The 11,395-nt window shown below is 55.2% G+C and overlaps 1 protein-coding gene across 2 annotated transcripts in view; it reads right to left on the reverse strand.

Annotated features, from left to right (window-relative positions):
- Positions 1 to 10,133, reverse strand: part of PRIMA1 (proline rich membrane anchor 1) — a 60,043-nt gene extending 49,910 nt beyond the window's left edge. Inside the window, exons 1-3 of one of the 2 annotated variants that reach the window (XM_032623913.1) lie at positions 9,996 to 10,047; positions 9,085 to 9,208; positions 1,948 to 2,083 (exon numbers count right to left, since the gene is read on the reverse strand). In XM_032623913.1, coding sequence (XP_032479804.1) covers positions 1,948 to 2,083; positions 9,085 to 9,177 — 229 coding nt within the window. In that variant the 5' untranslated portion in view covers positions 9,178 to 9,208; positions 9,996 to 10,047. Of the gene's footprint in view, positions 1 to 1,947; positions 2,084 to 9,084; positions 9,209 to 9,995 lie in introns of both variants that reach the window. The other variant, XM_032623914.1, reaches the window with a different exon arrangement.
- Positions 10,134 to 11,395: the final 1,262 nt, after the last annotated feature.

Raw genomic sequence — 11,395 nt, forward strand, 5'->3', positions numbered from 1 at the left:
CCGGTTTGTTTGCATTTGTTTTTATGGTCACCTTCTACTTACGCAAGTGATTCTGGTTTTTCACTGATGGTAGTTATTAAAGTTTTCTTTGGAGATTAATTTGTATCAACACAAAAGTGAGTCTGTTTAAAGAAAAAAAATAAGGCAAACAACAGGAGGTATTTGGATAGGGGAATGTTGGGCAAACAGCGATTCACAGGATGAAATGTGATCTACTCGGCCAGGCACACAAGGCCCTTCACAGTCTGAGGGGCTTGGACCTCCCATGAGAAGTCCCATAGAGTCACACCTCCAAGCCTTTGCTCTCGATGGTCCTTCTGCCTGGATGCCCTTTCCCCACCACCCCTTCAATGACCTAGAACAATTCCATTTATTATGAAGACCCAAGTCAATGTTACTGTTTACTGTGGCTGTAGTTTGGCCCAGCCACTCAAGGATTTCCAATGCACCTGGAGAACAATCTCTGTGCTCTCTCAGGTCACTTTTTGTCGGTTGCTGACAGAAGGCCTTCCTTGAGGCCGAGAGATCCCAGAGACCAGAATGGTGTCTGGCACAGATGCTCGGTTCGCACAAGATGAACTGAACAGACTCTAACTGGCGGATGTGGATCCATTTAGGTACAAACACACCTGGAAGCAGCAGGGGCCTGGAGCTTGAATAGCGGAGGGAGAAGGAATTTCATGGAAGGGAAGGGAGTGAGGGGCCAGGGGCCTGAGGCGGGGCCCTACAGTACAGCCCAGGGATTCCTTCAGGAGAGAGAAGGAGGGTGAGCATCTTGGGATGGCAGGACCCTGCAGAGGCCGGGAGCACAGGGCCTGGCAGGCTGAGGTTCTTGACTTTAACTTGCACTTGAATCACCTCAGAACCTGTTAGGACGCCGCTTCCTAAGTCCCACCCCGAAGGCTCTGACTCAGTGGGTTGAAGTGGCCCTGTGCAGCGGTCACTTTAAAACGAATGCTTCAGGCGATGCTGAGGGCCACACTTTGAGAAGCACTGAGCCACGGGTGTCAGGGAAGAATGGAGACAGGTGGGGGCCTAGCAGACAAAGCGCAGAAACACATGTGAACTGCAAAAGATTCCACCAGAACGCCGCATCCCTGCCTGCACACGGCAAGCTTGGAAACATGGCTTACCAGAGAATAAGCCTCGTCCAAGTTATTTAAAACATGCCCCAAATAACTCAACGGAGATGTGTTTAATGAGGTGGATCCACACATGAGGTTGGGCATTCTATAGGCCACAACTTGAGTGATCAAACCAAAATACAGAATCTCTTGTTAGAGACCTTATCAACTGGCAATTGTAGGCAGGGAACTTAACCCCTACGGGTCAGGACTGAAGCCATCTCTGGCTAAAGAAACCCTCCTTTGTTTGCAATCAAATTGTTCAGAGATGAAATCAAGGCAAACAAGTGACCGGGGTGGGGGAGGGGATGCGTGTGTGTGTGTGTGTGTGTGTGTGTGTGTGTGTGTGTGTGTAGCAGAACTTGCTGCAAATAGCTGAACGGCACCCGTGTAACTTTGCTCTCAGAGCCTCCACCTCGGTTCTATACTAATTGCTCCCTTACACATGAATTAAAATCAAAAAATGAAACCATGCTCATGGGAGGGGTATTTCAGACCAGTGCCCATGGTTGCCCCCCTTCAAGGTCTGGCCTTCGGAACAATCCAGGCAGAGCCGCTCATCAAATGGAGATTGACTTTTATCTGATTAACCAATGGAGAAACATCCTTCTCCATCTCACAGGAACATTCTGTGGGAAAGGCGTTCTGCAGACTGCAGGGAAAAGTTGGGTCTTGGCTTCCCTCCTGCTCGGCCAGTGGAAAATTACAAAGGAAGCAAGGCTGCCCTCTGCTTCCTGGCTTCCCGGGAACCTGCTTCCCAGGTCCTTCCTGGGCCCCGGAAAACGCGAAGAGAAACCGGAACCAGAGCTGAGCCTTTACTTACCTGGGGCGGAGAGGAGTCGGGGAGGCGGCGGGGGCGGCGGGGGCGGGGGCAGCGGGGGCGGGGGCCGACACTGGCAGATGTGTTGGCAGCTGTCCGTCACCTTGGAGCAGGACTTCCGGGGCTCCCCGTGTGTCACCTGCAGGAATGGGCACGGGCGCCCGAGAGAAGCCAATGCGGCATCTGGGAGCCCAAACGGGACCACCCCGACGCACGCACCCCTCCCCAGACCTAGGCAGGAGGAAGAGCCAGAAACTGGGCTGACTCGCAGGGAACAGTGTTACGCGGGGCTGGCCTGGCAGGGATGGAGACCTAGGTTGTATTTCCAGCTCTGTGGGACCGGGGCAGTTGGCTTGGGCATTCATGAGAGGCATCTAGAATCTCCCCATCGTGCTAATGAGGAAACTGAGGCCCAGGCAGGAGAAGTGGCCGCCTGAGGTTCTCACACCCAGATGGCGACAGGACACTGATTTTACCTTCTGTGTAACCTGACCTAACCGCTTCTCCCATCTGCCCGACTACGGTGCAGGACCAAGCCCTCGCCTCCTCTCTGGCCACAGTTCCTGATGGCCTCTCTGTGTCCAATCTGGGCCAAGGTCCCCCCACCTTGGGGGAGGAACCTTACCCGGCCAGGCCTCTGCTCTGGTGGCGCACGCGATGAAGGGGAGCAGAGCAACCTCCCCGGTGTGGTGCACGAGCCACCCGAGCGGCCTTGTGGGAAACACATCTGACCACACTGCCTGCACCCCCCGGCCCCGCCATGCCCGGATGCTCACCCACAGCTCAGGGGAATCACGGGGCCACAGGGCCCTGCGAGGGAGGGCCCCCCTCCCCTCCTGCTCTGGCCTTCTGCTCTGCTCTCAAAGCCCTCCTGCCGGTGCCTGGCGTCTGGTCATGCTCCCTCCCTTTGAGCACTGAGCCATTACTCAGCTTGGTACCACCTCCTCAGGGAAGCACCTCTGACCGCCCCCCCCCATCACCACCAGGTCAGACCTCCATTTTACAGGTTCTCCTGGCACCGGATTTCACTCTGTGAGGCAGAAATCCACATGGGGGCGTTTACCTAGCTCAGCCGCCTATCTACCACTGGACTCTAAGGTCTATGCGGTCAGGGGTCAGGCCTTTTGTTTTTTCTCTCGCCATCATAACACCTAAGGAAATGCCTGGAATTCACCAGAATCCACACCTCTTGATTCCTGGGCTGGTGTTCTTTCAACACCAGTCCCACTTTCCCCATCTGTAAACTAAAAAGGGGAGCAAAAGTGGGTTGTGTTCACCCAGCGGTTCCCAGCCCTTCTTGCACATCAGAATCTCCAGGCAGCTTTAAAAAATAATCATGCTCGAGCTTTTCCCATGCCAGTTAAAGTCAGAATTTCTACAGGTGGAGCTGCGCACGCGTATTTGTTGAAGCATCCCAGGTTAAACTATGTAGCCAGTGAGAGAATGGCTGGTTTAGACCAACTGCCAACATCCCTCTCTATGGCAGAGTGCCATAGACCTTTGAACCTAGCATTTTCTGCCTGTCCAGAGAACAGCTGATTCAAAGACATGAAGGAAGAGTTGGTGGTCACCCCCTACTTCAGTGATGCCCACAGTTCATCTCTCTGGCTGTCATCTCTGGTGAGTAGAAACCCAGAGCCCCAATTTCCCTGCAACAAGCCACGGAAGGCCTGCCTTTGGGGGCCAGTGCAGACCCTTTGCTGCACGTGTTCCAGGCCCGCAGAGAGAGCCAGCGGGGCTCGGCTGCTCGCTTGCCACTTGGCAGATGTGAACAGGATGGGTAATGGCTACCGGAATGGCAGCAGGCGGTGGATTGATTTACAGCCCTGACTTGACATTGACGAGGCCACGAAGCTCCTGCTCACCACCTTTTAGTGTTCTTAAAGGACCACTGACTGCATTTCAAACTCTGGAAGGCAATCTTACCTCCCGCCGGGAAGAGCATATCCTCAGACCGTGAGCCTTTTCTGTTGTTTTACGGAGATGATTAACTCCTTAGACGTCATGGCAAATCCACTGGCTTCTCCCCCAGCGTAGTTGCCGGCCCTCCCATCACCATCTGGGTTCTGACCTTCTAAGACCATGGCGGTTGCTCAAAATCTCCCTTCTCCCAACGGCTGGCCTCTGAGCTCTACCAAGTGTGCAGACTTCAAGCAATGCCATTGCCAAAGCCATTACTTTCCCACTCTCCGAGGCGCAATTTATGCAAGAGCGTTCAAGGGGAGCACGTTTCTTTAACCTGGCCCAACACAATGGCCTATTTTCGTGCGAGGCTGTAAGGGCACATCTGTGTAAGAGTGCATTACAATGTGATGAAATTACAGGCAGGGAAACCAGGGCCAAGTTTCAAGGCTGACGTGGGGGAAGTGCAGGCACACACGGCGTGTTAAACATCTGTGGTCTCTCGTGTAACGGTCCCACTGAAATGCGAGCGGGCATAACTGCTTACCCAAAGGTCATCACAAAATTAGCGAGCCTGAGCGGGCTGTCCTCCCCGAGGCGGGGACCCCTGGGGCTCCTCACTGGTTTGGTCCAGTGCAAGCCTGTGGCCGCTGAGCCTCCCTAGACTGACAGCTGGTTACACAGGTCCTTTATCCACTTGCCAACTTCTATGCCTCCTTCAAACCCAGCTCTTACATGGCTTTCCCAGGCAAGCTATCCTGAACCCCACGCCCCCCAAAATGAGACCCAGCTGCCCAGTGCTGCCTCTTCACCTCGTAAACCCTCCCCTTTGGGGCCCTTTTCCCACTGTTAATGTCCTCCCACACTAAGTGGTGAGCATCTTGGAGCAGAAAGGTAGGTGGGTCTGTGCTTTATCAATCCTGACTAAGTGTGACTTCTGAGCCCTACTGCGTCAGTCGTGGGAAACAGGCTCTCCTTTCGCCATGAGGATAATCAAGAGAGGTAGCTCTTATCATCCACACTTACTGGCTGGGACGACAGGCTTGGCAAAAGCTAAGTGATTTACCAAAGTTGCGCAGGGCCCGGCGTTCCATTGGTGCTCAGTAAAAGTGTGTGCCGGGGATTGTCTGCCCAGCAGTGGAGAAACATGGGATCTACCCCATCCCCCAGCTCTGGGTCCACTTTGGGATTCTGCGGGTCGGCAGTGTTGTGTTTAGACCAGCAGAGAGGAAACCTCGGTACCACGAGCTTGTCTCAATGCCTGGCTTGGTTGGTTTACATCCTGGGGGGTCTTACAAGGAGAAGAAACTTGCCCCTGAAGTCACTTGCTCTTAGCTAGACTTAACCAAGAAAGAGCAGAGGCCCAGAGAGGTCAACGACCCGCCTAAAGCCGGTATCGTGACTCCCTGTGACCACTTTTTATTCCGGTTTTGCCATCTCCTGCCGTCCTGTCCCTGCTCTGCAGCGTCCTCCTGGGGCCAGAGTCCTGAGGCACAGAGAGGTCCTGCAGTCACCTGGATTTGGTCCCTGGCACCGTGGTCACCTGGATTTGGTCCCTGGCACCGTGGTCACCTGGATTTGGCCCCTGGCACCGTGGTCACCTGGATTTGGTCCCTGGCACCGTGGTCTGGGGGACACGGTGCTGTGGCAGCCAGTTCTCACTTCTGGCCAAGCAGTGTAGCTCTCTGGCCCAGTCCTCCTAAATAGTCCTTGAATCCATCCACCTCTCCTCACTCCCAGTGCTACAGCCCTAAACCAGGACACCATCACATCCCCACTGGGTAGCCCTGCCTCTCTCCTAGCATTGCCAGATAAAATACAGGACACCCTGTAAAGTTTTAGAGAAACAACAACATTGTTTAAGTATAAATATGTCCCAAATATTGTATGGGGTATACTTAATGCTCAAGAACGATCCGTTGTTCATATGAAAATTGAACTGGACCGCCTGTATTTTTATTTGCTAAATCTGGCAACCCTACTCTCACCAGCCCCTGTGCCCCTTGCCTCGCCCCCTCCCTGAATCCAAACTTTGTGCTGGAGCTGGACTGAGATTTCTAAAATGCCGATCTGAGGTTGTGTCGTCTCTTTCTTAAAACTTTCCACGGCCCCCAGAGCCCTCAGGATCAAGTCCAAACTGTAAGACACGATGTTAGTGGCTTCCAACAGAGGCCTCACCTGTGTTCTTCCAATGCCCTGCCCTCTCCTCCCACCTCGGGGCTGTTCCCTCCACCACCTGGACACTTCACTCACGCTTGCATCCTGACTCCTGATTTCTCCTTGTTCGTGTCTCAGCTGAAGCACTGCATCCGCGAGGTTCCTCTGAATCTTCCACAAGCTCCTGTTTCTAAGCTACTTGCTCCTGTTGAGCACTCCTGCCTATTATGACTTGTCTAACAATCTCTCCAGTGCTAGACTGTCAATGCCACGAAGGCAGGGACCCCTAGATCCCTTGCACTTAATACGGGGGCCCTGGCAAACAGTAGGTGCCCAATAATTGCAGCTGACTAAATAAGTGAAGCTGTAATGACTGACCACAGGGGCAGGGGGTCGGCATCGCTTGGGTCTGGGATGGCTCCTCATTGCCACGCAGAGACCCACAGGCCCGGATCAGAGCCTGTCTCCATGACAATTGCTTTAGGGGGGCGCCCACAAGGATGATGGCTTCTGGCATCTTTTATCGAGACAGTAACTCGATACTGTTACAGCGCCACAGTAACTTGATGAGACACACTCCTGTCACACCTAATAAATTCGCCAGCCTGTCATCCTCTTCACTTGCAAAAAAAAAAAAAAAAGGACTCATGTGGAAGTGAACTTAGAAGAACCCTAAATCACAAAAGCTCAAAATCTCAATTCCAGACACACGAAGGAAAAATGGGAAGAGCCTCAAGAGTGCCCCCACCAACCTTGTGGCCATTTAATGTCATCGGACTGTAATGATTAAGTCTCTTATCATCCAGGCAGCGGCCAGAGGCTCCGGGCTGATCTCAAGGTTGGAACCTGGTGCTTTGAGGGACCACAGACCTCTTGCTTCACCAATTATTGTGCTGGTCTCACCCTTCCAGATGTTTACGACTTAGACGGGTTCTTCTGGCAAAAAGCTCATGAAAGCACAGATAGATTTCTTTATGTTCAAGAAACTCCTATGACGTGACAAATGACACTCTCTCCACTTAAAGGGAAACACATGGCTTTGTGCACTTCGATTTTTCCTCTTCTCCCCTCTCTTCTGGTTTCAGCTCTTTTGCTCAAAAACCAAATCCATTCCTTCCAAAGCCCCTTTTCCCTTGACTTCTCAGTCCTTATCATCTGTAGATTAATCTTTCCAGCGCCTCCAGCCAAGATTTTACCCATTCTACTTGCCTGGAGGATTTCTTTTCTAATTGATTTTCACAAAACTTGATTTGCATTGAGTCAACGGCATCTGAAATACACACACACAAACTCACACACACATTTGCTTGTGTGAGTACTGCCTGGCTGAAGGACACTGCTAAAAAACGAAGCTACTTTACAAAATCCTTTCTTTTGGTGGTGGGAGTGGGTAGGGAGGTGGTGGATCTGCTGTTTCTATCCTGCTAGTTCCTGCAGAAAATTCCAGTCCTTGGAGATTAACAACATCATGTTGCTCTCTGTACTAGCTGAAAAAGTCTCCCAGAAGAGGGAAAACTGTAAACAACCGAATACAAAAAGGACGTGAGCTTAACACCTGAGGTTCAGCTAAAAGTTGAACGAGAGAAACTGGTCCCAAACCACCCAAGTGTTTCGAAGTGACAAAATTCTGAATCCCAAGGAGGCACAGCTGAGTTTAATAACTGCCGCTTCACACATTAAACAAAGCTGTCAAATTCCGAAAGGAAAACAATCGTGAGTGACACAGAAGCAAGCCAGGGAAGAGAGCACAAGATGGGCCCGGCGCTGCAGCAGGAGGGTATGCCCCTCCTCCACTCGAGCGCTCCCCCGAGCTGGCTGGTTCCAGCATTAGAGCCCCTGGTTCTCTCCAGGGGTCACCAGGGCTGCCATACAAGCAGGACTGACCACCCTGGTTCCCAGCAATGCCCCGTCACTTGGGACAGCTCATGAGCCTTGGCAGCCTGGCAAGCAGCGTTGCTCAATCCCATCTTCTCTGGACTGTCACCTCCTACTCAGGGCAACTACCTGAATAGTCCCCAAGCCCCAAAATGCCAACAGAAGGACACGAAGCTGCAAACACCCCAGAGTGGGTATTTCAATGACTGAAATGGTAAAAATGCTGATCAAAACGATTCAAAATTCTCGATCAGACTACATAGCAATCAACAGAGTGCCTGGCTAGCCAGTTAGAGGAGTGACGTTACTATTACTAACAGCAATAATAGCAGCACCAGCTACCACTTAGTGTTTACTATGGTTCAGGAGCTGCGCTAAGTAATCTTTATCTCATCAAGTACTTATACTAGCACAGGGAGGAAGAAGAAACCAGAGCCCAGAGAGGTTAAGCGCACTGTCTAAAGTCCCCCAGCCGGTAAGGGGCAGAGCTGGGGCTCAAAATTCAGAGCTGACACCAAAGTCCACCTCTTCGCCATTCCACTGTACTGCTGACTGTGTGCATTCTGGGAGGGACTAGGGACCATCCCATCTTACCATCTCTCTGACCCTAACACAGGTCACTCGAGTTGGTGGCTACCTGGTCTCTGCCCTGGGGACTGGGGGGCCCGGGGTGAAGATTCCATCCTCAGGCAGTCCTTATAGATCGACAGCTCCTTCTTACATTCCCCCCCCAGTGGCCACCTCGCAAAACCTGTCCACATCCTCAACTCTACTACCTACAAGAAACAACCCCTTCCGTGTTGAAGTCCAGTTTAAGAAGGCTGATATGAAGCTTACCAGTGGCTCTGATGGGAAATAAAGAAGGTATATTCTTGGTATCATTTTTCTTTTTAACTTTGTAAATGCTCTAAGGTTTCTTTGTCTGCATTTCTGCAATAGAATATTATCAAGAAGGCATTCCCTCAGCCTTTTCTGTTCCAAGGCGCTGTCCTGAAGGCCTCAGCAGGCCAGGACCGAAGCCTCCTTCAGGAGTTTCTTATCTTTTCAGAGCGAGAGTATGCATCCTTTCTTTTCCTAAACTCTTCCCAGGACCAATCAGAGGGGCGACTTCAGGAAGCTAGGGTCGTGGGAGTGAAGTGACAACCACCCCCTACCCGGTCCTGACCAGGAGGTCCTCAGGCGCGCGCAGCCCGCGCCACCGCTCACCTGCACGAAGCCCCAGAGCGGGTGGAGCGCGCAGTGCAGCAGCAGTGAGGGCCAGCAGTAGCCACGGCGCAGCACCAGGTCCCGGAGGAGCATCTCGGCCCGCGGCACCCGCTCCCGGGGCGAACTGTCAGGGGAGCAAAGCTCGGGTCAGGCGGGCGCCGCTGGCACCACCGTGGTTGCGCACCCACACACACGTAGCAGTCCAGGTTGGGCGGGCACGCCCCGCACCCTGGGGCACCCTCGTAAACCAAGTCTGGCCTTTCGTTCCAGCTTGCATCCTCGCTGACCCTTCATGCACACTCACAGGGGCCGGCATCCAAGAACTTACAGTCCGTCGTGGTGCACGCCCCCGGAATCCTGCGCGCAAACCCTGGCCCCATGCACACCTCCACAAACAGCCAAGCACGCTTACCGAGGCCCGTGCACCTCCCCAGAAACAGCCATGCACAACTCTCTCCCACTGTGAGCACACTTCAAACCCGGCGGGCACCATTCACCCTGCGTGCACACCCACAGAAACGGCCGTGCACACCCACCGACTCCTGCCCGCACGCTCGCTGACCCTGCATGTACACGCTGCGTGCACCCTCTCTGCCCCGCCGGCCCTCACTGCGCACACTGCAACACATGCACCTCAGTGCGCGCCCCGTTTGCCCTCGCGCTCTGCCGAGCCCCGGCCTCCGGCCTCAGGGCACGAGCTCCCCCCGCGTCTCCATCTCCGCCCGCACCCCTCCGGGGCCTTACGCCACCTTGCCTGGCGGCGGCCCCAGCCGATCCTCGGCGCGAGGAAGGGAGACGCCCGCTCCCCACCCCCCGGCAGCAGAATCTGTTCCCGAGCGGCCGGACGGCCCCCATTTAAAGCCAGCCGCCTCCCCAGTCCCCCGCCTTCTAGGCGGAGCCTCGGTCCTCACCCTGGCGACTGCGCGGGCGCCAGGGGGCTTCACATGCCTGGGAGGAGCGCCGGGCACTGGAGCAAAAGTTTGCGCGAGGTTTGGGCCTCCGGGGCGGCTGAGCCGGGGGCCCCGGCAGGGCGCGCTCGCACGGGGCGCAGGGCGCGGTAGCTCCGGGCTGCGCCTGGCCGCGCGCGGGGCGGGAGGGGCTGCACCCCGCGCCCAGGGCCGGGGCGGGCTGCCGAGGCGGAGGCGGAGGGCGGGGAAAGTCTCCTCCTAGCCGCCTGGAGCGGGCGGTGCGTGCCCTCCCCGGGTCCCCGCCCTCCCCGGTGGCGCCGCGCGGCTGCTCGGGGCGCTGGTGTGCCCGAGCTCCGGCCGCCCGTCACGCCAGCCCGTGAGAAGCAGCGGCTAGAGGCGCTGGCCTCGAGCGCTTGTTCTGGCCGCAGGGCCGCGGGCGGAGGCGAAATAAATAATGCACGAAAAAGGAAAACAGACGTGAGCCGAGCCAGAGCTCGCCCGCCTCCCGCCCGGGGCTGCGCTCCCGCCCGCGCTCCCCGCCGCCGCAGCTGCCGCCAGCGCCGCTGCAGTGATTCCTCGTCTCCATCTAGTGAGGCTATTGTGTATTGGGCGCTTAATAATTTATTTATCCACCCGCGAGGCAGACTCCAGCTCCCGAGGGTCTTGCTCCTTGCCTGCCGTCCCCCCCGCCAAGTTTCTCCGAGGGGGCGGGAAGGGAGTAAGGACTGGAGACCCCTTTTTGCGCTCGATCCCTGCGGAATCCCTCCCCTCCTCCACCCCATTCGGACGGTGCCGAAGGTGCCCCGGTTGCCCGGGCTCGAGGTGCAGGCCGCCACTCTCGGGGCCAAGTGCTGCGTTCTCCCTTCTGTAGTCCCGGGCGGGGGGACCGTTCCAGCCACACGGCTGCACCTTGGAAGGAGTTGCCGACGGCCCCGGGGAGGACCTCTCCACCACTGCTTTTCGTCAGCCATCTCAAACTCCTGTTTGAGGCGAGATTATCAACAAGTCGGTGGCGAAGTAGCGCGTTACGTTTCTTTCAAACAAGCTGCCCCGGGCCCCGCCAGGCCGCACCACAGGTATGCATGGCCTCCGCTGATCGGGTGAGAGCACCTGACGAGCGCTTTGATTTATAGAGGGGCTCTCCAGAGCGTCCCCGCCCCCAACGCATGGACAATCTTATTTTTAGGTTGGGTGAAGGAACCAGGGGGTCAGGACAGAGAGCGGAGAGTCAGACACCATAGCTCATTCATCGAAGGAGCATTTACTTAGTTCCTTTCCCCAATCTCTCTGGGCACCCTTAAGTCACCCCCTGTAAACACACACTCTATAAACTGCTCTGCAAACCGGCTTTCAGACCAATTTCCTAGCGACCTCTTTCATACTGAGTGCTGACCCGAGGCTCT

Source organism: Phocoena sinus, chromosome 2 (genome assembly GCF_008692025.1).
Source record: "Phocoena sinus isolate mPhoSin1 chromosome 2, mPhoSin1.pri, whole genome shotgun sequence".
NCBI lineage: Eukaryota > Metazoa > Chordata > Mammalia > Artiodactyla > Phocoenidae > Phocoena > Phocoena sinus.